Genomic DNA, 26,947 nt, shown 5'->3' on the forward strand with positions numbered 1-26,947 from the left:
ATATATATATATATATATATATATATATATATATATATATATAAATGTATTCTTGATGGAACTGAACAAACACATACAAAGTTATATACAGCAAGCAGAGTGGTGTAGGCATGTGATGCAGATAAAGTCACACACATGCACATCACAGCTGAGGTCAAGACCACAAGCATCAAGCTTGAACAATCCACAAAATCCAGACTTATTAGCTTTAAGCTTTTGTGAGTGCCAGTGAACGAACAGTCTTGTTCAAAACCATGGTCCAAGAACAAGATCTAGACCTTGTTTAATGTTCTCGATTGATCCTGTGATTGATCCAGACTTCAGCTCCACACACACACAAAACGTCTGGTTATGAACAAATCATTTCCTGTGGAACGTGTAAACTGAGAGTTTCTCTCTTTCCTGTGAACCTGTGTGTGTGTGTGTGTGTGTGTGTGTGTGTGTGTGTGCTCCTGTGTTTCTGACAGCGATCAGAGTGTAATGGTAATTTTAGCACTTGCTTGGGGAGATATGCAGGGGAATGGTTTTATTATATTGTTAAGCGAGTAGTTAAAGTACTATTTTAGTCTAAATGAGGATTTTTTTTCTCCCCCTGTACTTTCAAGGTAATTACAAAAAGGGAACAGTTGGGCTGTTCTTCTCAAATCTCATTTTTTTTTTTTTTGTCTCATGAGAAATTTCACGCTTGAATATTCGGGAAAACAGTTTTTTCAAATGTTTGTATACTGTTCAGCCATCGATTGTTTTTTTCCCCACACTGATGGTGTCTTTGTATTTCCCATAAATGTTTATATGAACAGAATGTGAGAAGATTTCTAAGTTTTAGAAGCGTCTTATTACTCAGAACTCCCTCTATCAAAAGGGATGTATAGTACATTGAATCTGGAATATCTCCAGATCTTTTTTTTTTTTTTTTTTTTCAAATAATCTGTATATTTCACTTTTTAAGCTTTATGGGTAGTTGCTTCTAGTGGTAACTCGTAGCATTTACAAGTGACTCTTGCGTAGGATTATGAATTTGCAACTTATTTTAATCTTAGTTTCATATAATACTATTAGAATGCAACACTAAAAATATTCTTTACCTGATATTACGTATTGTAATAAGTATTGCTAATTTTAATATTAAGTCTTTTTGTGTAAGTTGTTTGGATATTTGCTTCATGTAAAAGATCTGACATTACCTGTTAACATGGTCAGAGCTAGAAATGAGGATTTTCTTTCTTTCTTTTCTTTCTTTCTTTTTTTTTTTTTTTTTTTGGCCAGGACAAATCATGCTGTACAATAAATATTTTCTACTGAACTTCTTGTCTTGTTAAATATCTGCAATACTCCCATTGCACATACTTCCTATTGATAAATAAATAAATAAATAAATAAATACATACATACATATCAAAGTGCAACTCGAATGACACATGACACAGTGAAGTGAAATTCAAATTCCCTCGCGCAGAAATCCCTACAGATTAAAAAATACAGATCCGAAATCCTAAACACATCTTTGTAAGACACCAAGTGCACTTCATAGGGTGTAGAAGTCTCTCTATCATGACCTAGCTAGTTCACTGGTGCAGTGAGGACGCATGTATTTTGGATTGAGCCACAAGGATTTCCTCGTGCCAGATATTTTCCGGGTCCTGTGACTTATCAGGTGGTTTGTGGTGAAGGAGGAGAGGAGAAGAAAAGAGAGGAGAAGAAAAGAGAGGAGAGGAGATTTTTTTTTTTGTATTTTTTAATGGTTTTATTAAGTCACTGAGTCAGTGTGAGAGTCAGTGTGAACTCACTTCTACATACTGAACTTTGTGAGGTGGAGAAACGGGAAGCTCTTGTTTTGTTGAATTGTTCTCCTTTCAGCTGCACAGCATTTTGTCTTAACAGTGACAGTACCAGTAACACTACCAGTAGCAGTAGCAGTACCAGTACCAGTAGCAGTACCAGTACCAGTAGCAGGATGGCTGGAGGCTCCGTGTCGGAGTGTAAGGAGTATTTGTTTAAAGTTTTGGTGATTGGGGAGTTAGGTGTGGGGAAAACCAGCATCATTAAACGGTATGTCCATCAGCTTTTCTCCCAGCACTACAGAGCAACAATTGGTGTTGACTTCGCCCTCAAAGTCCTCAACTGGGACAGCAAAACGTTAGTGCGGCTGCAGTTATGGGACATCGCAGGTAAGGCGTCGTGGTTTTGTTTGGTGTTTTTGTTTGGTGTTTTTGTTTTATGTTTTATGTTTTGTCTTGTGTCTTGTGTGTTGTTTTTGTTTCATGTTTTATGTTTTGTCTTGCGTTCTGTTTTTGTTTTGTCATGTGTTTTGTTTTATGTTTTGTTTTTGTTTTATGTCCTGTGTTTTGTTTAGTTTTGTTTTTGTTTACACCAGGTATCGGCGCGAGCTGCTGCAGGTTTGCAGGTGTGCAGGTTTTTTTTTTCCCCACCTGTGTAGGGTGTGTTGATATTCACGCGCTCCAAGTTAAATAGCCGAAATGTCAGAATTCCCTGCATTCACATCTTCTTTACTTCTTCGACACGTCTGAGAAACCTAAAAAGACCCAAAGCAGCAGCGGTCTGTATTGAGGTCATGTTGGTGAACATAATTGCCAGCTCGACGTGAGTCACGTTATGCGAGTCTCCGCCCATCTCAAGGGAAACTTTCATACTTCCGTACTGGAGAGTCTGGCAGATTAGGACACTATTACAAGCTACACTGTTTAGTATGGTAGTTACAGTAAGAGCTGTGGATATACTCAATTCACCCCAATGTGTGTGTGTGTGTGTGTGTGTGTGTGTGTGTGTGTGTGTGAGAGAGAGAGAGAGAGAGAGAGAGAGAGACACACACACACACACACACTAAGGTTTTTTTCAGATTTGACTGTTAGAAACCAGAAGGGCACAAAAGAGGAAGTGAAATATTTTTACAGGGAATAAAAAAAACTACACTTGAAAAGAAAAAAAAAACAGGTCACAAGTCTGCTGCACTGATTATTGTGTATTTGTGTGTGTGTGTGTGTGTGTGTGTGTGTGAGAGAGAGAGAGAAATGTAAACTATATTAAGTTTATTTCCTCCAGTAGCTAAGGGGAAGCGAAAAAAAAATCAGTTGTCCAGCACCTAGAGGTGGACGATATGACAAAGAATATTACATCATGATATTTCTAGACATTTCTACATACACAATATGCATCACGATATATACAGCAGGTTTCCTAATAAAGCTAAATAAATAAAAGCAAAAAGGAGGCATATGAGGATAAACCTTTAAAAAAAAAAAAAAAAAAAAGTACACTGAGTATACTTTAAAAAGTTATTTTAAAAAATCTGTAACAAAGAGAAAACAGTAGAAAACTTGATCAAATCTGCTTGCACAGTTTGTAATTATTTAAATAAAAAATATGTTTAAAAAAATACACAATTTCTCAGAAAAGTTAGAAATGATAGAGCTAGAAAGGAGAAAATTTCGCCAATTTTTTTTACTCTTTTTTTTTAATATCTGCAATACTGCCATTGCATATATTTCCGATTAGTGAATAAATGTGAAGCTGCGACGTAAAAAACACACGACATACTGAATTGAATACCTTGCATTGTTTGAGTACCTCTTCTATAGTGTCCATTTTTCAATTTGCAGTTCAGGAAGTGTTTAATATCTGGGGGAGGGTCACTGATGCGCATGGTACGAGATTAAATACGGCAAGGAGCAGCAGTCAGACATCGTTTTTTTCCCAATGCGAAGCGACATCAATGTAGAAACTCACGACGTGTGAAGTGACATTGGCGTAGAACATCACGACGTGTGTATCTGGCACTAAAATGATCAGACAACCGCTGAGTTTTGGTGAAAAACAATAGGAAGTTCGGCCTGTAAGTTTCTCAGAGGAGGACGGAGAAAAACACCAACATGGCTGATCCGGATGGAAAGAAAATCACACCTGAAAAATAGGAAATTGCCCCAGGACCGGGTGTATGTTTAATCCCATCAGAATAGAGCTATAGACTACATCCTTGTATTTATGATAATTATGAATGCATAGGAATATTTGAGTGAGGTATATCGAACCAAAATCTAAGTCTGAATTTTAATTAGGCCAAATCTACATCTTCTATTGGTAATATAGTGTTAGGTGTCATAATGTCAGTAAAACTTGAGTGAGAAACCCAGACAGGTTTCACATCTTCATACTGTGTACTAGTGTTATCAGCAATTGTGTTCTCAGGATCAGTACCTCTCAATCCAAGGTGTTTTTTTTTATTATTTTTTTTTTTTTTTTTTTTATTTCTCTGCAGTGGCGCATGGAAAAATGTTTTTTGTGCACCAGGCGTTTCCATAACCTCGGAAATTGCTCTCACATGCTCAGTTTTATAGCTCTTTGTGCTTGCCTACTCATGATAATGTGCGTCATAAATCCATGGAATGTTCTCTCAGAATCGTAGTTTAACCTATGAAGCTGACAGTCTGTACTGCAAAAGCCGCAGAAGAGGTTGTGATTTCTGTGAACTGCTACTAGGCGAGACGTTATGGGCATGTGTTTGGTTTTAGTGGCAAGCCAAGGGAATTGGGTTTTGCATTAATTTGTTTTTCATTCCAGAGCACTAGGGGATTTCCAGGCATTTTATTCAAAATCTACAGAGTTACTTTCTGATAGACATTTATATACTGCCTTTGATACTAATGGAAATTCGCACAACACATATTTTCATCCTTTAATGTGTGCACATAATCCGACTGAGAAAATAAATAAGAACATGTGACTTACAGAAACTGTTTAAAAAAATTATTTTTTTCCTTGATTGCTTATACATAGTGTGTTGAGCAAATGTGTGAGTCAATTGTGAAGGGGAATTTTACATCGTAACTCCTGACCTGTCAGTGATACGCTGCGAGGAGGGAAGTTAGAGTGTTCATGCTTGCTTCCTGAAAGTGGTCACTTTAGTTATTAAAATGCACCATCTGGGTAGTGGCTCCTGCTAGTCATTTCACTTCCAGACTGCTCTTATAAAGAAAATATCGGTTATTCGGTGGTTCGAGACTTCATTATCATATATTGGTTTATCGTGGAAAACTGTTAAACTGTCATTCGCAGGTGAATCCTGTGATTTATGCCCATTATGCCCTGGCAACTGTTTTTAAATGGCAGCCTGTTAGTGTTGGTGGTAGTGTTCTTATATTAGTAGTGAACTTTTTATATATTAAAAAGCTAACTTTTCATATATTTTGATAAAAATTAGATCAGCAGTTTCTTGTAGTCTGTTGGACTTTCGTCACTCAAGATAGTCAAGTTTTGGACTACGATTGTATTCACATCATGTGTAAGAATTTGGGAGGATGGACAAATGATTCAGACGTAAACATGTTCTCATGTTGTTATTGTGAAAAATTGTAACAAAATAACACGTGAAAAAATTGTGCCTATCGTTTACGTTTTTATTTTCGAGTCGTTCTTCAGTCTGTTTGTCCGTCTGAGATTCTTGTTAGAGAGATATCTCAAGAACGAGTCGTTGAATGTTTGTAGGATTTATTTAGACTTATCATCGAAACCAACAGATGAAGTAACTAGATTTTGGATTTGATCAAAACAGGGTCACGGTCACAGCGATGTCAAACGCTGAAATAGTTTTCCTCAATAGCGGTTTCGGTTTAAAGTATATTTTAAGGCTATTTCAGGCATACAAGTTACTAACAAGACGGGCTAGAGTTGTTGGCGGTGGAGGCATTCCCATCTCCGCTGTTGGCATTGAGATCTTCTTCTTTTTTTTTTTTTTTAAGCAGTAGCCAGTATTACGTTACAGCTGTATTTGCGTTAAACCATAGCACACCTTCTAAATTTAAGAGAAATTATCAGTTGTAATTCATTGTAAACTGAAATCAAACTTTATTTCTTTGGATGCCAGTTGCCTTAGTTTTAGGTTTGATAGGAGAAATCGGGGAGCTCAGAAAGCTCCTATAATTCCAACTTGGAATTACCACTTGGACGGTAATGGATAGAGCGCTCCCACTTCTGCCTGCTCCTGAAGGAATTCCGACCAGTCATGCCCACTCCTGCAGACATTTTCAACCAAACCTGCTCAGTCCCGCAGGCGCTCTTGGCCAATCTTGCCTGCTCCTACAGACACTCTTGACCAATCCCACCTGCTCCTGCAGACGCTCGTGACCAATCCCACATGCTCCTGCAGATATTCTTGACCAATCCCTGTCCACTTGTGCAGACAAACTTGACTAATCCTACCTGCTCCTACAGATGCTCCTCACCAATCCCACCCGCTTCTGCAGACACTCGTGACCAATCTTGCCCATTCCTGCAGGAACTCTTGACTAATCCTTCCATCACACCATCCTCGACCAGGATAAACGCAATACTGAAGATAAATGAATGAATGTGGTAAAAGTGTCACACAGTGTAACATCCAGCATGCTCCCGTGTTACTCAGTGTGACTGTTCTTTTTCCCGCAAGCTTTCCCGTAAAAACCCCTCACCACCTTTGTATTTGTGTCCTGCGGTAACCCAATCAAGATGCACATCTCTAGTAATGGCCACAGTTTTTCCCAGTCATGAACTCATCAATATTAGTACCTTAAGCATACGTACTTGCCTATTTGTCAAAGGGAGAGGCCCCCATGACCCCCTGTCATGTGCTAATGGAGAGCAAGCTGGTGGGTGGGAAGGAATTGGCTCTGACAAAATATAGATGCCATTCCATGTTCCTGAAACAATGAAAACAATACACTTCATATCTTTTTCTTTAGTCTCTCACACAGTCAGATGTAGAATCAGCTGTAATGACCATCTTTATTATGATTCAAATGTGGCCTAATTCTCTTAGCCACTTAGCTACCAGTCTAGGTTAACTAGTTAGCAACTGGTAGTTGCTTGCTGACTAGTTGAGGGGTCCTTTGCAGACATTTTTTAAAAAAATATGTATTATCTTTTAGATCGTGACCTTGATGGTCTCATCACCTTACCCTTCTTGGTCCTAGCTTGCCATCACAGAAGCTTATGATTATTCAGCTAACAGTAGCTTCAGTATAGTCATTGCCAGCAGCGCAAACTATTGGCAACAGGCAATGTCAGTATGTATTCTTTTTACAGTATTCACTGACAGCATTACCCCCTGCAAGATTCAACAATAGCCCCGCTTCCATGCTTTTCAAAAGACACCACAATGCCTGTGTACTGCAAATGTAGCTTGATTAATGGTTTTGGGGTTGGTGACCACTGCTGATGTCATGTGAAACCCCCAGGGACCATGTTTTCTAATGTTGCAGTGTCACAGATGCTTGTCTGTGAGTGTTGTATTCCCTTCCTCTCACTATCACATCAATATGCCTGGAGCTAAACGCAGGCCTTCTAGCCCATGGCTTTTTGCACCCCGGTTGAGAAGCTGTCATTCTTTGATGAAAAGATGTGATAGTAGCACATCAGATTCCAAGTGATTCTCTCGGAGCATGAGATCTCAATGTTCATACACAGATGCAGCTTTGGTCATTCCTTTCCGTCCCGTTCACTGAGAAGGTGACGCAGAAGGAGACTTTCATGTGACGGCCTCAGGTTGTTGAGGGCTGCTGAAATTGCAGCCATGCCACATCATTAGCTTCAATGGCAAGTGCTTTTGAGAACTTGGATGAATTCTGCAAAAGCCAGTGGGTTGAATGATGGGAAATGTGTTCTGGAAAATCTCTCTAGGACTGAGAGTTCTGCCTCTTTAAAGGAAACACAAAGACTGCGCAAATTGTCCTCATGTCCTCTTCCTTGCCTGGCCTGAACCTGGATCTTTCTCTATCAAGATATTTCTTTAGATCTTGCTTTTTTGGTTAGAGGAAAGAGAAATAAAGAGATCGGGGGAAAGTTGGGGATCAACAGAAAACTGTGGATGGATGAGATTTTGAGTTTGCCTTTGGTTTCGGTTAGGTCTGTTTATAAATGGAGTGATTTTGGGGTGAAGAAATGATGTATGTGTATTGTGGTGAATTAATTGGTGGTGTCTAGTTCAGGTTTTAGAGCTGCTGATACTGAAATGAGCTATAGAGAGCAGTGACCTTACATATTACCCACAATTCCTTTAGTCAACTGGAACTCTGTCTCAGTAAGGCCTTTTGCACCGCAGGAACCTTTTCATAGTACCTGAACTAATTGTGGAACTACCCACTTTTTGGCGTTTTCGCACCTCTGGAACTGGGTGTGATTTTAGTACCGACTGCCTTTTTCGAGAACCAAATTAGCTCCTACTCGGGAGCAGGGTCTAACCAGCACAACTGGTACTATCTGTGACGTAAGTAGACGTTGATTGGCCAAACGTATACGAAAACGCCGTCACCCGCCATGATTTAAAACGCAGTGTAAACATACTGTAGTGTCGCAAGTATGGAGAACAGCGATAGATGGACGCGAGACACAACAAAAACACAGCTCCGATCACAGCGTCCTCCATCCTCCGGTTGTTTACGTTGTTCTTCTTTGTTTCCGTCGTTGAACGCCGCGCACAAATGACGTCGTTGTCGACCGGTTTACGTCACTTCCTAGTGCCCATTGTCGGTGCGAATGCAACCCTTTAAACGGTACTGGGAAATAGTTCACGCAAAATCGCCCAGTACTTTAGTACTGTACATTTAGTTCTGGAACTAAAGCGGTGCGAAAGGCCCTATAATAACCCAGTGCTAACCCAAACTACTGTATGCATGTGAAGTTTATGTGAATTGTGCAGTTTTCTAAGATGCTTTTGCATAATTTCAGCTGGCTGCTCTCCGTCTAAACCAGGATTAACTTAAACAGAAGAGATCAGTGTAGAACAGTGCAGAACTATACGCCCTCTATTAACCCTGTTAATCAAGCAAGTAATTGGCACTTTGGTGGAAGAACTTGAAAGTGTTTTTTTTTTTACTCTCTCCTCTCTCTCTCTCTCTCTTGCTCTCTCTCTCTCTCTCTCGATCTAATGATTATAATGACCCTGACTAGAAAGACTGTAATCGAGACTTTCACTGAAGATGTGTGAGTTGGAGCCTGAGTGAAACCAGGGCTTTGTCCTCCCACTGTAGCCCAGAATAGCTATACTCCTCTTGGGCTGCCTGAGAGAGATGAGCAGATTACAACCCTGGAGCTCCAGAGAAATCCTGATCCTTGTTCTCTCAATTTAAGAGAGATGATAATGCCTTTACCGCTCTCTTAATCTCAAAACGGAGGACAGGAAATGGAGTGAAAGGGCTGACTTCAAGAAGTCCAGGTCTCAGTAACCTCAGTCTTGACCAGTCTAGGACTAAAGAGATTGTGGATCCTGATATGAAGGTGTTTGTGACTTCTAGCACTTTTTTTTTTTTTTTTAAACATGACCTTGGTCCTGCTGAATATTTAGCAACTGTATATGGTGACTTAGTGTAGCTGTAAATACTGATGATGTAAGTATCTGACCTGGGAACCATTCACTTTGACCCATTTAACCTTTATTCCCAAACAAACCTTTAGTTGATGCAAATTTGAATAAAGATCTATGTTTTGTCTTATCACTTTATTACATTTGAAATGAAACTGTGGGCTTTGCTGTAATTTCCACAGCCAAATAAAAGTCTATTTTTTTTTGTCACAACGTCTACAATATCTGTTTATGTCCAATAATTCATTTATATGCCAGAATGCAGAATGGCACTTTGTGAATTATAACAGCTATTTCCGTCTTTAGCTAATCAGTACAAATGGCTTGTCGGTTCATGTTCGGTAAGAAATTTCTCTAAAATCTGTCTGGTGTTTTTAGAGCTAGTTAAATGACAAGCCCCTTGAGGGATGTGCCCTGTGCAGACAGCTTGCCTCGTCCCTGTCTCCGTGCTGCTTTCATTAATGGCGTTGTCAGTGAGATGAGGGACACTGGGGCTGGTCAGTGTCTGAAGTGCAATGCTGTTTTGTTGCATACTGGGGGGATACTTGCAGCTGGCTTGTCTGGCTTGGCCTGTTTCTATGACAACACACCCACGAGATCATAACCACGATTAGGACCGTGCAAAGAAAAACTTGTGGTTGCCATGGCTATGGGCGAAGACTTTCCCTTGTTCTTTGGCTTTCGTTCTCGTTATTTCTTTTGCTTCTTCGTTTTCCCCTCTACCATGTTCTCCATTGCTGTCATGACTGTTTTTTTTTTGGCCATGAAATGCAGGAAGTCATCTTATGTCGGGAATGTTTGTTTTTTTTTTATTGGTATATTGTTGCAAAGGGGTTTTGTGTTAGCTTGACCTGGAGATAAAATAATGTAGTTGCTGAAAGTCAGTTTAACAGAGTAGAAATCGAAGCATTTGCTACTATATTTTAGAGTTTTTTTTTTTTTTTTTTTTTTTTTTTTTAAATTTCAAATTTAATGGCTGCTATTAGCAGGCACTAGTGACTCAGGGTTTGTGTTATTGAAGAAGGTATGGATCAGTGATGAATGACAATTGATCCTTGACATCATGAGCCCATGGGAGACACAAAAGACCTCTTTTCACACTCTGACTCACTCTAAGAGCAGCAAAGACGGCCCACGCTATTGATCAGTAGCATTTATTGAGATTAACCCAGAAATAGGTATCCAATACACACTCCTCATTGTGATCCTCAGCAAACAGAGCTCAGTCCGCAAATCTTTTCAAAGCCCTGAAATGCTGCGTATTGAATAAAAGAATAGTTGAGGAATTATGGCTCAGAGACCAGCGATTATATGCTATTATGATGAGCTGTTTTCAGTCACCCGCCTTCTATTAAATCACACGAACAAAAGTGGATCACTTACAAATGTTTCCATTTGGCCCCTCTGGGACGCACTTATGTTAAGACTGAACTGTTCAAACAGTGACGTGGGTGGAAAGCAGAGCTGAGTGATTTCAGTGAATTTACAGGATTATTTTAGTAAGCTTGGTGTGGTGCAATCAGAAGTCGACTGCATTGCAAATTGTACCTCCTTACTGCCTGTCAGAGTTGTTGCTTCTTCATTTTATTGTAAGGCTCGAAGCGAAAGAGAGCATAGTATGCAGATATTGCAAAACTCTTGCGTCATAAGTTTCCATAGTAGCTGTGTGTGTGTGTGTGTGTGTGTGTGTGTGTTTCTATTCAAACTTGCTATTTGCACCTTAATGTTGCCATACCTTTCCTTTCAACCAAATTCCTTCTCAGTTCTTTTCTTTCCCTCCGCTCAGTAACAAATTGCTTCTGTTCCTGCAAGCGCTGGTAACAGATTAAACCAGGGTGGAATTCTCATTCATCTGCTAGTTCTCTTCTTGTTGAGAGACTGTGGCACGGGAGCTGGGGGTGATTCTCATGAAACCTACAATCAATCGTCTAAAAATAACCAAGTTAAATGTCAAAATCTCCAGGAAATGAGAGTAAATGTACATTCAATGGCCGCTTTAATAAGGACACCTGCTCATTCATGCAAAGTGATGCAGATACCGGTCAAGAGCTTCAGTGCATGTTCACATCAAGCATCAGAATGAAGAAAAAGTCTGATCGCTGTGACTTTAACCGTGGCATGGTTGTTGGGACCAGATGGGCTGGTTTGATTATTTCAGAAACTGCTGATTTCCTGGGATTTTCCCACACAACAGTTTGCACAGAGCTGAATGTTCGAGCTAACAGGAAGTGGACGGTAACTCAAATAACCACTCTTTACAACCGTGGTGAGCAGAAAAGCATCTCAGAATGCGAGCCTTGAGGCGGACGGTCTACTACAGCAGAAGACCACATCAGGTTCCACTCCTAGCAGCTAAGATCATGATTTTTTTGATGTTAAAGAAAAAAGAAGACAGCAAATGGCTAGATGGCAAGAGGAAAAAAGCTTATACTGTTAATAAGAACCCTAGGTATAAAACAGCAGTAACATGTATTTAGAAAGTAATATATATGTATAATAACTGTACACCTTAATGTTAGATTTCTTATTATTTTTAAACTACTTGCTATTACTACAGTAAAACCTGGCAGACGACGTAGTGGGGGACCAAATTTTTCTTTTTCCTGGTGTGACTGTACCTTAAGTTTCCTTTTGAAAAGCAGATTTGTAAAGGCTTTTGAGAGAACATAACAGTGGATTGTGTGTAGACGCACTGAGTAGCTTCTAGTTCTCAGCTCAGTCTGAGCAGTAAATTGAGCTGGTGTGCGAGCAGGGTTTCATCTCATTTTTTTTTTCTGCATTGAAACTGGTGTAATATAACACTAATGCTGTATATTATATCAGGTTTAGCATCACACAAACCTCTCTAATGTTTTGCACTATATCTATATATCTACGTACTAGGACTTTAAATGGCAAAACATTTAATAAATAGCATATAACCCTAATGTCATTTAATCGTATAGCATAAAACTATAAACCCATGATGGTGCCGAAGCTTACTTTTGAGCTTTCTATGAGTTAAACAGGTAAACAGTGGCTGTAGAAAAGGCTCGGGTTTAAAAGCACAGTGAAAAGTGATATTAAAAATGATGTCGATAACTTGAATGTACACCTCTTATTAAAGTAACAATATTCAAGAAATTTTCCATAAAGAAATAAATCAATACATGAATCAGATCTTTGATAAATAATGAATAATCCTTATTCATTTTGCTTAACAGCAGTTTACATTACTGTAACACACACACGTATATGTAATCTGTAATTCATTTTGATATCTATTATGCATGGATATATTCTAAATATTATGAAGATGAATGTTTGGTTGTTCAAAACCTATGAGTAATTCTTGAGTGGTTCATGTATATGTGCATAATTTAAGATATATATATATATATATATATATATATATATATATATATATATATATATATATATATATATATATATATATATATATATATATATAAAATTTCCTGTAGTCTCTAATGTACTAACCTCCTTTAATGCTTGTCTAATGCAATTTTTTGACACCCCTTTTGGACATAGTGCATAGGAATTACTCCGAAAGACACAGAAGAATGAGCAGCTGCTCGACTCCCGTTTTGAGCCTAATAATGCAGAGCTCGCTTTAACGAGACTCCAGGCGGAAATCGTGGAAAAGGAGATGAAAACCAGGAGTTCTTTTCTTGTGTGTCAGCCGCCCTGGGCGTTCACCTGAGGTTAAAAGGAGTAAATTTAGCCTGGCAATTAAGAGCAATTAGCTGCCGAGAGACCTGCAGAGCTTTTGGCATGTAAAGTATGCAGCTGAGAGAGTGCGGATAATGAAACGGAAACCGTTGGGCATGTGTGTGTGTGTGCGTGTGCGTGCGTGTGCATAGAGATCCAGCATTATTTTTCGACATTGATACATATTGCTGCATTATGTTGTTTTAGTGAGAGAAAGTGAGAGATAGACTTCTTGCCTCTGTGTGTGTGTGTTTGTGTGTGTGTGTGTGTGTGTGAGAGAGAGAGAGGTGAAGATCAGGAATCAAAAAGCCAAGCATGCATAATGAAAGGTGTGATTATTTCCCCTGTGTCAGATTCGCGTCCCTCAGTTCTCCTCTAATGAACTCCATTAAACAGTGGTTCTATCCCACAGCCTGCACAATGATTAAATGGGCCATCAGGACCTTAGATCTCAGCGATATTGGAGCCGCAGCATAAAAAAGTCATATAAAGGAAGCCTGTGTTCTTTTATAACTTTGATCAGATGCAAAGTTGTGTCTAGAAATTCCACCTCTGAATATAGATGTTATCATAACCTGAAACTGAAGCGCTGGTGATATCAGAGAGATGAAGATCTAAAAACCACAATTAAAGCTTTACTATCACTACTACTTGGATCCACACGCCGGCGTTGTTAATTTTTTTTTTTTTTAACTGTATAACCAGGAAATTTGATATACTATAATCAGGATATTGTACCTTTTACTATATTTCTACACCAATTTTAGATCTGTTGAAAACTTTTGATACTGCTTGTTGCTCTTGATGCAGGAGAATTAATGGTCTGAATTAATGCACATCATATGTGGTATACTTTTGTATTCACCTTTTTAAAAAATAATAATAATAATAAATAAATAAATAAATTTACATTGGCTTGCAAAAGTATTCAACCACCATCACACCCCAACTCCCCCCGGAAGTTATTAAGTATTCATTATTATTATTATTATTAATATTATTATTAAATACACATATTCTTCTTGTCAGGGTTTGTACTGCAAACTAATGTTCTCTCACAGTGACTTTTCAGTCAAAATTAATTATTGCTCAGCAAGTATTTCAAAGAAAGTCAAAAACAGAAAAATGCCGCTTGCAGAAGTATTCAACACCCCCGAGTTGAGTTGTAGAAGCGCCAGATGAAAGATATTGTCTTAACAAGGACACAATTGACCTGTAATTGGCCTTTCATCTGTGAAATGAAAGATAAGAAGGTACCAGAACTTCATAACTTAGGAACAGGGTGTAAAATTCTATCTAAGAGGTTGGACATCCCAGTGAGCACTGTTGGATCAATAGTGAGGAAGTGCAAGCTGCATCACAGCACCCAAGCACCACTTAGACAACACCGTCCCTCAAAAACAGGACAGTGACAGGTGAGGGAAGCCACAGTGAGGCCAACAGTCGCTCTGAAGGAGTTACAGAGTACAGTGGCTGAGAATGGAGTGAAGGTGCACCAGACAACCATTTCAGAAGCTCCGCATAATTGACGACTGATGGTTTTTCTCTTTCTAATTTTTTTTTAAAAGATCTGCTGACAAATAATGAATTTTGACCTGAAACTTTACTTTAAAAGCATATTCGTTTGCAATAAAAATACTCTGTGTAAGTGTCATTTGTAATCCATATGAATCTGATGACTTTTAAGGAGGTTGAATACCTTTTCAAGGCACTGTCTGAGACCTTAAAGTAATTACATAGAAGTTCCAACAGGCATTTATTGGAGTAACTCTCTTTTTTTTTCTCCTCAGATGGTGTTCCTTTGGTTGTATAGGTCTTTGACTATAGTTTAAATTTGTTTATGTCGAGAAAGTTCCACATCATCAAGGTCAACTTACGCCGGTGCTTAAGGATTCATCCAGGATATTGACGTTACCAAGTTCACTTCTACAAGGCGTGGGATTTTTCATGAGTGGAAGTTTTTCAGCAGTGTCTAGATCACAGTCTTTAAACACAAACATTTGCCTTTAAACCCAAAAAAAAAAAAAAAAAAAGGAGATAGAAAATGCCGACTGATGAAGCAGATCGTATTTATTTCTTTGCTGTCACCTGCAACATGATATAACATGTAAAAGCAAGAGACAGTTCAAAAGAAATAAATTAAATAAAAGACTAATACGATGATATATAAATATAGTCATTCCAATAAGCATCTGATAGAAGTCTAATAAATTGCTGCATGAATATATTCATATCTTTGGTTTAATTTAACATTATGGTCCCCCCCCCCATTATTCTGCTGCTTATGCTTGATGCAGCACATCCGATTTTCTTTGCATGATGAAAACTTGAAGCTTAGGCAGGTGTGAAAAATACTTTATCTACTGTTGAGAGTTGCAGCAGGTGACTGGAAAGGCCATGATAATATTTATTTTATATTGTGTCCCTACAGGAATGTAATGCGTAAAGCAATCGTGTTGCCGGTTTAAAGGATAACCTGAACACACACTCAAGGTTAAATATTATAGTTGCTTCAAACTTTCAGACAGCGTAGCTGGACTTAATACTGCTCCTCACTCGAGCTTGTAGCACGCAAAATTATTTAAGTTTAAGGCCATAATTGTTCATGACCGAGACACGCCTCACTTTTGTGTTTCCCGGGACGCTGAGAATGGTTTCTTCTAGCTAAATATCAGCTAGAGGAAAACATTACTGTGAGCAAATAAATAAAAAGTGCATCTGAAACATTGAAGTTTACAAAAAAAATATGACTTTGCCTTCTCCTGACTTTCTTTGCTTAAGAAAGTGAAATAGAGTTCTGTCTGTGGTAGTATAAAATTATACGCTCATTAATATATTGCACATATGCATGTGAATTAGGCTTGTGCTATACTGATTTTTCCCTGCTTGCGATTTACAGTTTTAAAAATGGTGATAAACTGTTTAATCATCCAGAACCAATAGCCTAAAAACAGCATTTCCACCCTTTCAGGTTTAAGGAGAGTAGGGGAGAGTGTAGTAATATTACCAGCTGTGCAGTCGGGAGCTGCTTGTTGGCAGTGGCAGTCGCACAAGCTCAGCTGGACGGGAGATTTATAGGTGGTTCTCGAGCAAACAGTTAAAAATAAACAACATAACAGTACAATTATAACCCTTTCACAAATCGGTAGTCTAATGTCTAATGTCAGGTCGAAATATTTGTCCATTTTTCTTTCTTTTCAGCAGGATTCCTAATAAATACGGTTAACTGATGTTGAATATAAAGTGTACTTGTCTAATGCTAGCTAAGTCGAGCATACTTTGATAGATTGAATTCCTTATTAATGATCATTAATATATCTATAATATAATATACATACATCTATAATATTAATAATATATATACAATTAATAATTATGGCCAGATTAGTATGTCTGCTGTCTTATTGGGGAGACAACGGCTACTCTTTTGCCGTTTTTGAGTGATGACTTGAGTTACTAACATACTTCAGTGTTAAATTTTGGAGCTTTTTCGCAAAACGTCTAATGCTTGGCGGGTCTGGATATATATAATATAACTGAACATTAGATTTATTATGTAGTAAATGTAACTTAAAGACATAAACATACACACGTTCTTGGACTTCTAGGACACCAGGAGTGGTTTCCAACCTCGATCTATGCTTGCTCTTCTTCTTTGCACATTGTAGTGTTTTCTGTATGGAACACACCATTCTCTTTCCCTCCTGCTCACTTGCTCTCTGCATTAAGGCTGCTGTGCGGTAAATGACGATGAAGATGAAGTTCAGTTTCATTTCTTGCCGGTCACAGAGCTGCCTTGTTATCGCAGCCTTACAGCAGGCATTGAGTGAATCTTTTACTTATTCCATTCTTACACCTTATTCATCATCCCTGGTCTGTCTCATCTTGGTATCACATCACGCATACTTGATTTTCTGGGATTTCAAGTCACTTGAGAAATTCACTGTGGTGTGTGTGTGTGTGTGTGTGTATCTACTGTATGTGTGGGGAGCAAGGAGTGTTTTGATAACAACCACTGCTGAGAAGCCGCTGGATTTTGGACTGAGCTTTGCTTGTTCTCATCTCTTACTGGATGAAATGTGAGCTGGAATCTGAGTTCTTTATTTAGGTCAAAAATATCTGTCTAAAAACACAGCTTTTTTTTTTTTTTATCACATTTCTGCCAGTTATTTGTCAGTTATTGTCCCTTTTTTGTTCTTTTCTTCCTTTAGTTTTTTTTCCTGCTTAATTTCATTAGATGCCAGTTCCAGTGTAATGTAATACTAGGCTGCACGTTGCCAGTTTAAAATGGAAGAGACGAGCCGTCGTTTGGAATTAGGCTACACGCCAGCCTTGCGGCGCTGCAAGGATCTCGGTGAAATGAGAAAATTAGTGGAGCTGAAATCTGATCCATATGGGCCCATACAATGCGAAAACGCCTTCTGTTTTGAGTATGAAGACTGAAGTCTTCAGAACTCAAATCTGTATAATAGCACATGTAATATGTGTCTTTGTTGTATTTAGGTCAGGAGCGCTTTGGGAACATGACCAGAGTGTACTACAAGGAGGCAGTGGGAGCGTTTGTGGTGTTCGACGTGACCAGAAGCTCCACGTTCGAAGCGGTGTCAAAGTGGAAGCACGACTTGGACAGCAAGGTGAAACTAGCGAATGGCAACCCCATCCCCTCCGTCCTGCTGGCTAATAAATGCGACCAGAAGAAAGACGGCTCTAATAACGCCTCCATTATGGACAACTTTTGCAAGGAGGCCGGCTTCCTGGGCTGGTTTGAGACATCAGCCAAGGTAACACATCATAAGCACAATCTAGACTTGAGTGGTTTAGCATTTTTGTTGATGAAGCATTCTGGCGTAGCATATGTGGATCATGAACCAGTTCACAACGTTATTGCAAAGAAAATGGTACACCGTGTACTTCAGGCTTCTGAGTGGCGCAAAAGAAAAAACGGACACCCATTGGTCCGGAGCTCGCTATGAACTCATGTATGCGGAACAGGGCAGATAGCGCTTTCCTCAGAGTGTGTTACGCTGCCCTGTGATGCAGCATGAGCATGTAGCTAGCTTCACGTGTGCCGGAGGAAGCACTTTGGTAGCTGTTGTATGATGGAAGAGACCTAAACTAAAAACTGTGCAGTGCACTGGTCAAATGTGAAAGACCCTTCACCTACTACAAGAATGATCCACGCTAAGCAGATCAAAGCTGTGTGAAATCAGCCGTTCTTGACCCCATGTTTGAAATTCCCAACATATTTTTTAGAATTAGACTAAAACAGGACTTGTGTGGTCATTTTCAATGAAGCCATTCTTCCACATCATGGATGGCTAATGATCTGCTAAAAAAAAAAAAAAAGAAGAAAGAAGCGTCTAAGTTTGTAACTTGTTCATCACAGAGATACCATTTAGATATTTTTTTCTGTTCATCATAATTGTCTAAATTGTATAAATCAGTCAGAACGGACTCGAGCTCAATATCGGAGACGTTTTGTCCGTAGTTACCGTATCATTCACATTCAGTCCATAATCTTTATCTGTTTTATGATGAGTGATTATTCGTCCTGAACACATTCATACTTTTGTCCTTTGACTTTTTAATCAAACTTCTTGTTGACGTTACTAACCAAGAATGCTATGGAATAGCTTTTTTCTTTAAGTTAGTTTTTTTTTTTTTTTTTTTTTTTTAAATTATTAAAACATTTTGAAAGTGAACAGAATCTGTGCATCATCCATTCAATCCATATCCGTTATGAAAATGAATAAATAAATAAAAGGAAGACTAAAAACGACTTGTTTTCTGAGTTAACTGTTTATCGCCTTGGCTATACATTAACAAAAAAATGATTTAAAAAATTATTTTAGTGGACAATCTTGATTCTGAATATGGTGTTTTTGTTATATTAGCCCAGCGTACATTAAATCTTGGGTGTATTTCGATAGTTTTGACCTGGAAAAAAGGACAAAAAAAACCCCACATCTCCAACCATGCCATCTTTTGACATCTTGTAGCTATTTTTCTGTGTCTTCCCTGTTCAGATCCATTCGTCTCCCCCTGCTGGTGACCTTTTGACTTTTTTTCGATTGCTGTGTTTGTATTTCCCATTTTACTGTAAAGAATGTAAAACTGGAAAATGAGAAAGAAGCAGGGATTTCAGGATGCGAATGCCTGTTTTATACGAAACAATCCTTGTTTGTTTTGTCGAATAAAAGTTTTCCATTTGGTTGTTCTTTTATTTTAAAACAGCTATGGCTTGAACAGATGATACACGAATTGTACGATGTTTGTTCTTATCAGCGTTATTGTGTTTGTGATACGATATGCATCATGATATATAGGTTTACTAATAAACTGCCAGCAAGACAGTAGTGTTTTTAAAAAAAAAAAAAAAAAGGCTTGATCGGTAGTTTATTTAATGTCTACAAAAATAAATGTATTTTTATTTTTTTATATTAAAAAAATATAGGAACATAAATAATATTTAATATTGAAAGGAGAAAACAAATTTAAACATCTAAAAAGATATTAAAAAGGATATAAAAGGAAAAGATATAACGATATCAATCCTAATTTTTCAGAAAAGTGTATTGTGACCTAATTTATTACGATATTGATATTATATCACATCATCATATCGCTCAGCCCTATAGGTGATACGCTGAAAGAAATAATTATGTAAAACATATGAGTTTTATGTGACGTGACACTGGTTTAGAGACTTTATCTGGCAAACATTGTGAGCTGAAACAGTGGAGCTTTTCATTCTCGTGTCTGCAGCTGGAATAAATTTGATTTAACTGATTTTTTAAATGATAATAAAAGTTAACATTCCATAATGTTTACAGATACAGTGCAGATTTTGCAGAGGATTTATTTCAGTTGTAACGGCTTTGTCAAGCAAACTAGTGTTTATGAGAAATTCTGCTAGTGTAAACCTCTCTGTCTGTTTAACACACACACACACACATACAGCATGCTGGGTGTCTGGCTGGTTGACAGCGGGAAGGACGAGAGTGTGAGCAAGCGCGTGTGCGTGCGCAAGAGTGCGTCTGCGAGTGAGTGAGTATGAGAGAGCGTGTGTGCGTGAGTGTGCGTAAGAGTGTGAGCAAGCGTGAACGAGAGAGAGAGAGCGTGTGAGTGAGAGAGCGTTTATGCGTGTGAGTGTGTGTGCATTTGTGTGAGTGAGAGACAGTGTGTATGGGAGTGAGTGAGTGCGTGAGTCTGTGAGTCCGGGCGTGTGAGTGTGAGCGAGAGTGTGCATGTGAGTGTGTGTGCGTGAGGGACAGTGTGTATGTGAGTGACTGCATGGGAGTGAGCATGGTGTGAGCATGCGTGTGTGTGTGTGAGTGTGCATGAGTGAGTGCGCGTGTGTGCGTGCCTGTGTGAGAGCGCATGTGTGTGCGTGTGCGAGAGCGCATGCATGTGTGAGTGCCTGTGAGCGAGAGTGCGCGAGAATGCGTGTTAGTACGCGCGCGCGTGAGACAGAGCGTGTGAGAGCGAACGTGTGCGTGACTGAGTTCAAGTGCACGCATGAGTGTGAGAGTGTGAGACAGCGCGTGTGAGAGTGAGAGTGTGCGCGAGTGCACGTGAGAATGCGCGGATGTGTGCATGAGTGCGAGTGAGACAGGGTGTGTGAGACAGAGCATGTGTGCGTGTGAGTGTGTGCGTGAGACAGAGTGTGAGACAGCGCGTGTGAGAGTGAGAGTGTGCGCGAGTGCACGTGAGAATGCGCGGATGTGTGCATGAGTGCGAGTGAGACAGGGTGTGTGAGACAGAGCATGTGTGCGTGTGAGTGTGTGCGTGAGACAGAGTGTGAGACAGCGCGTGTGAGAGTGAGAGTGTGCGCGAGTGCACGTGAGAATGCGCGGATGTGTGCATGAGTGCGAGTGAGACAGGGTGTGTGAGACAGAGCATGTGTGCGTGTGAGTGTGTGCGTGAGACAGAGTGTGAGACAGCGCGTGTGAGAGTGAGAGTGTGCGCGAGTGCACGTGAGAATGCGCGGATGTGTGCATGAGTGCGAGTGAGACAGGGTGTGTGAGACAGAGCATGTGTGCGTGTGAGTGTGTGCGTGAGACAGAGTGTGAGACAGCGCGTGTGAGAGTGAGAGTGTGCGCGAGTGCACGTGAGAATGCGCGGATGTGTGCATGAGTGCGAGTGAGACAGGGTGTGTGAGACAGAGCATGTGTGCGTGTGAGTGTGTGCGTGAGACAGAGTGTGAGACAGCGCGTGTGAGAGTGAGAGTGTGCGCGAGTGCACGTGAGAATGCGCGGATGTGTGCATGAGTGCGAGTGAGACAGGGTGTGTGAGACAGAGCATGTGTGCGTGTGAGTGTGTGCGTGAGACAGAGTGTGAGACAGCGCGTGTGAGAGTGAGAGTGTGCGTGAGAGTGCGTGTGCGAGATTGAGAGAGAGCGCGAGTGTGTGTGTGTGTGTGTGTGTGTGTGTGTCTCCTCGTTGCTCTCACAGATCTATGCCTGACTCCTGATATGCTCCTAGTTTGTGTTGTTCTGATCACCTAATTCCCCATATATACTGAAGCTGCTGAGGTTTTTACTACCAGCATACCAAGCGCACCTGTTTAACACGTTGCACACGGATCAGAAGTCCTAGTGTGGCGTCACGTGACTTAGCATGGCTGTTTGAGCATGTGACTGTTTGAGTGTGTTTGTGTGTTTGCAGGCGTCCATGCCTGTGACTGTGTGTAGCTGTTTGACAGAAGGTGTCTCATCACCCAGTCTGCATAAGCACATGCTCGTGAGCTAAATCTATCCATTAGGGATTCAGTCACACTGATGTCTGGCGGGAAGCTCCAGCACCTGTCGTGTGTGTGTGTGTGTGTGTGTGTGTGTCTGTGTATACAGATGTGTCATTCCTCATTTATCAGGACCTCCTTGTGTTCTATGAAGCCTCATGTGTCCTAGCGGAAGGCTGTCCTACACACTCCACATCGCCCCCCCCCATCTCTTTCTCTCCGTTTTCTCTCTCGAGCTCTCTCCAGAAACCTCAGCTGGCTTATTTTGTTTTGTTTGTTTTGCTCACTCAGCCTCGTTTTTCTCGATTACTGGAGGGGAATTGCAGCGGCGAGCTAAACAGGCAGAATAAAAAGGACGGCGAAACGTATACAGTGCAGCTGCAGCTTGAGAATCAGGTTTGAAATGGTGGGAAAAAAAAAAAAGGCAGAATTTGTTTCTTAGGGTTTATTGATTGCAGCCTTGGTGTGTGCATATACGGTAGCTGTATATAGGCAGGTTAATTTCCGAATACATGTTAACACTGGACACATTTCTGAGAAAAATAATCTGTACAGTGGTGGCGTAAATACTGAAGAAGCATTCTCGGTGTAATATTTAGTGCAGTTGGAAACATTGAGAAACCCCTAGATCTGTTTTTGTTTTTTTCTTCCTCCTGAGGTTGTGCGATCAGGTTTGATTCCTGACAAGTTGTGTGGACGACTAACTTTCTCCCCCATGTCCACGCCGTGTGTGGTATTCTAAGTGCCCACGCTGACTGGGACATCATGTTCTGTTAGGAGCCACAGTAATTGTGACGATGTGGGCTTGTCTCCATGGTAACTTCCTTAGTAATCCATCCTTGGGTAATGCTCCAAGGAAACAAGAGGTCACATGGTGCACTGCTGGTCAGTCCAAGTGTAGATGGAAACGAAGAAAAAAGACCATTAATCCAGGAGAGGAGAGAGAGAGAGCGCCGAGTGAGTGGTGCGTGAGCTAAAAACCTTTGACCTTGGTGCGTCAAAGTAGCTCAGTCGCTGCTTTGCCGTCAGGATTCTCCCCTCAACTCTACACTCCAGCTCATTTATCTAGGCTAGAGCATCTATAGGCAATGCTGCCTTGATCCAGCTTAGGCCTTGAGGGGACTCTTCAATCTGATATGAGGCTTATCAATATTCATGATCTTATGACGATAGCGGGTACATTCCGCTCGCTCCCTCCGAGCTGGAAAAAAAATAAATAAATCAAAGGTTCGGATTTATGCTAACCCTGTGATTTCTTATACCTTTAATTCATATCACATGTTCACCCTGTGCTGGGGGATGATGCGCTGTAAGAGGGAGGAGAGAGTGTGTGGCTTACAGTGTTTTTAAAACAAATCTTTTTTTTTTTTTTTTCCTTGTATAATACATGGCGCTCAAGGACTCGGAGCTTTAATGAGCTCCTTGATATCAGTGTCGGTTTTCCGATTTACTCTTCAACTGGTATAGGATGTGGAAAGATGCACAATAGATCACTCAGTGTGTGTGTGTGTGTGTGTGTGTGTGTGTGTGTATCAGAGTATTCTATTCATTTATCCGTTCCTCCCTCACTTTTCTTTCCATCCATGCTATCCAAGCAACGCGCTAATGTTAGCTGATGTCGGGTCTCATTTAGAAAAGCATTTAGAGGAAACCGATCCCATTGCTCTGCACTTGGAGAACGTGCTGCGAGGCGGATTTTCTTCCAGGAGCTGGATTGTGGAATGAGAACGTTTCTTTTTGTATTATTCGAGAAATAGCGTGATAGTCAAATGTGTCCCACCAAATATAAGACACGTTATTAGGACAGTTTCTTGTAGTTTCGTGTGTGCTTTATTTCAGCGCTGCCATAGAGATTATCTGAGACATAAGAATTATAAGAAGCTGTCCAATATCTGTATAATCTCTCCTCTCTTAACATAAGTTATGGAAAATTTAAGGAGCTCCTGAAGGGACCTCTGCAAAAAAAAACAAACAAAAAAACCCATACATATTTAAAAAAAAAAAAATCTTGTGCACATGCAAAAATGTGTTGTTTTCATGAGATTTTTTTTTTTCCTTAAAGAAAACAAGTAAGTACCTGGTGTGTATCCGATACTAGGTGCTGGAAACCCATCAGACCATTTTCTTTTTCTTTTCAAATTATTATTTTTTTGTGCAAATGGAAAATTATCTCATGTGCACGCAAAAGAATTGTAGTTGTCATGAGATATTGTCATGAGGCATGTGAAAATTTGTCTTCTTCATGTGATTTATTTATTTTTTTTAAGAGAATGAGAATGCACGCAATGCTAAGTTGTCCACACACGATAATTACCTGAAAAACATTACACCATGTCCTATTTTTCAGGAAAAAAAAAAAAATCTTATGAAAACACCAAATTGTTTTGCGCAATTTTCTGTTTTCACAAGTTTTTTTTTTTTTTTCTGAAAGAAAGGGACATGCTCACTCACCACTTACTATTGCATGCACATTGCTCGCTTTCTTGTATACTTTTAAGAAAAAAATGTTATAGATTAATGATAATTCTCTATAATAGATTTTTTTTTTTCCTGAAAGAAAAGGAGATGGTGTCATTTTTTTGTAAGGTAATAATTGCATGATCACTCGACTCTTACCATCACGTTTGACACTTACTTTCCCGCTTTCTTTAAGAAAAAAAAAATCATGTGAAATCAACAAACTTTCACATGCACTCTATTTTTTTATTTTTTTATTTTTCCAATTCTTTTTAGTGTGTTTGTTTTATTTTTATTTTCCAAAAGTCCCTTCAGGGGCTCTGTAGAAGAGGAGAAAATACGATATACCGTATGTGAAATTGTCGATGCAAAACATGACGAACACAACCTGCAAGATTTACGTTACGTAAAGCGTAAGAAGAAAAAAAAGCGTACAGAAAAAGAGCTGGCATCTCTTTCCAACCAATCAAAAACATTCCCTTTGCAGATAAAATGGGACAACTCTGACGTAAAAAGTCTGATAGCAGTATTTTCAGGTTGTTTATGGAATTTAGCTTCACATGTATTGTACATAATTCCATCACACTTCTTTTCAGCTAGCATAATTAGTTAACGCCCCACACAGTAATTGTTCCTTATCTCCGTATTTTCACGTTCTGCCCCACTGCAGGATGACATAAATGTCGACGAGGCAGCCCGGTTCCTGGTGGAGCACATTCTGCTCAACGACAAAGGCGTTCCGTACGAAGAGAGCAACGGCGACCGCATCAAGCTGCATCAAGAGGCCATGCCTGCGGAGAGCAAGTCAGGGTGCTGCTAGCGTCTAGGCCTCAATCTCTCCATTCACCTGCCACAAAGGAGGGGTTGTTGGCTACAGACTGAGACCCAGAAGCCCCACCATCATGTCCTCCACTTCCTTCCATTCATCTTCATCCATCATGCCATTCTGAATCCAATGGCACAAGCACGTCTTGGCGTACGAGTCTTGGCTCTCCACGGGTGAAACCATAGCCATGGAGATTATGCCTAGTATAGTGACCATTCATCTCTTTCTCTGTCAATCTCCCCATGTCTCTCTCTGGCTCAACATTGCTCATATAAGATGTTTATATTTGTTGCCTTCAGTAGTGTCAGGTGGTTTGGGATATGTCATCTTGTTGAGATAAGTGCAACCCTATGGGTGTCATAGGAGGCTGTACCAAGTACATGTTTGTTATATACAAATTAAGACTGATTTTTTTTTTTTTTTTTTCTTGCAAAGAGTGAAAAGTTCATTTTCAACAGAAGTCATTTTAATCTGAAAGAAAAAGAATTCTCATTTGTTATATGTACAAACGTAAAAGTGATAGCATGTTGATATGTTTAAAAAAAAAAAAGAAAAAAGAGCTCTATCAGGAATCTGTATCTAAAACAAAACTGAAAAAAAGATTCCTATTTAGTTATTATACAGTTATTTTCCCTCCCATTTTCTTTCTCATTTTTCTGTCCATCGGTCGTGTCTCTGGAGATCACTCGTAAGAAGCTCATCATACAGAAGGTCATTATGCACAGTGTGAAGAAAACATGCAGAGGAACATAGGAATTGATTTGTACAAGGTCTATCAGAGATACAGGTTTAGGTACTAAGTGGAAATGTGGAATCTGAGACTGCAGCCTGCTGGGTGCATCAGCTTGTGATTCAGGTTTTTGAAGCGGTACGAAGTGTTTGAGCACGTATCCATACCTCCAGTTGTGTAGAAATATGTAGAGGAGTGTGACACTTTAAAACTGTTTTAAATATGCTGGATTCAACTTTGAAGCAAAATAAAACTTTTAACATAAAAAAGTATGATGTTTTGGTCAGTTGTTGATAAATCTCTCTGTGTCACAGGGTATGTCTTTAAAAATCTCACACACATTATTAGTCTCTAATTAATTTAAGACTGTGCACCAGAAATTCAGAATATAAACAAAAAAAATTGGTGTAAATCAATCACTTTCCAATTTTTTCACTGATATGCATTCTATCCAAAGGACATCGACCACCAATGATGGTCTTAACATACACTATATGGCCAAAAGCATCTGGAAACCCGACCATCACACCCAGATGTGGTTCTTCCTCAAACTGTTGCCACAAATTTGGAAGCACACGATTGTATAGAACGTCTTTGTGTGCTGTAGCTTTACAGTTTCCCTTCACTGGAGCACAAACCTGTTCCAGCATGACAATGCCCCTGTGCACAAAGCGAGCTCCATGAAGACATGGTGTGTGAAGGTTGGAGTGGAAGAACTCGAGTGTCCTGCACAGAGCCCTGACCTCAACCCCACTGAACACCTTTGGGATGAACTGGAACTGTTGACTCCTTACCCAACATCAGTGTCTGACCTCACTAATGCTCTTGTAGCTGAATGAACACAAATCCCCACAGCCACGCTCCAACATCTAGTGGAAAACCTTCCTAGAAGAGTGGAGCTTATTATATCAAATGGGGACCAACTCCATTTGCCTTTAGCGCATATGGGTGTCATGGCCAGGTATCGGCCATATAATCTTCACACCTTCACCCCCCTCATCCTCATCAATGCTACCAATCTTCAATTTTTCACAAAATGTTGTCCTTTCGCTCCAGACTGCCAGTTTGGTTGCCTGCCGACTGCTAATAGCAAAATTGTGACTGTGATCTCATGAGTGTAGTTTATAAAAGTCCC

At 39.8% G+C, this 26,947-nt stretch overlaps 1 protein-coding gene across 1 annotated transcript; it reads left to right on the forward strand.

Moving 5' to 3' along the window:
* The first annotated feature begins 1,560 nt into the window (after window positions 1–1,560).
* Window positions 1,561–26,083, forward strand: rab32a (RAB32a, member RAS oncogene family). The gene is made up of 3 exons (XM_026918118.3): window positions 1,561–2,168; window positions 17,564–17,841; window positions 24,927–26,083. Exons 1-3 carry the CDS (start codon window positions 1,955–1,957, stop codon window positions 25,074–25,076), a joined length of 642 nt encoding a protein of 213 aa, XP_026773919.1. The 5' UTR covers window positions 1,561–1,954; the 3' UTR covers window positions 25,077–26,083.
* The last annotated feature ends 864 nt before the right edge of the window (window positions 26,084–26,947 follow it).

This window comes from Pangasianodon hypophthalmus, chromosome 30 (assembly GCF_027358585.1).
Source record: "Pangasianodon hypophthalmus isolate fPanHyp1 chromosome 30, fPanHyp1.pri, whole genome shotgun sequence".
In the NCBI taxonomy this organism is placed as follows: Eukaryota; Metazoa; Chordata; class Actinopteri; order Siluriformes; family Pangasiidae; genus Pangasianodon; species Pangasianodon hypophthalmus.

Coding starts and splice junctions, on each gene's coding strand:
- rab32a (XM_026918118.3), top strand. CDS start 1,955: ATGGCTGGAGGCTCCGTGTCGGAGTGTAAGGAGTATTTGTTTAAAGTT. Junction 2,169..17,563: donor GCAGTTATGGGACATCGCAG/GTAAGGCGTCGT, acceptor TGTTGTATTTAG/GTCAGGAGCGCTTTGGGAAC. Junction 17,842..24,926: donor GGTTTGAGACATCAGCCAAG/GTAACACATCAT, acceptor GCCCCACTGCAG/GATGACATAAATGTCGACGA.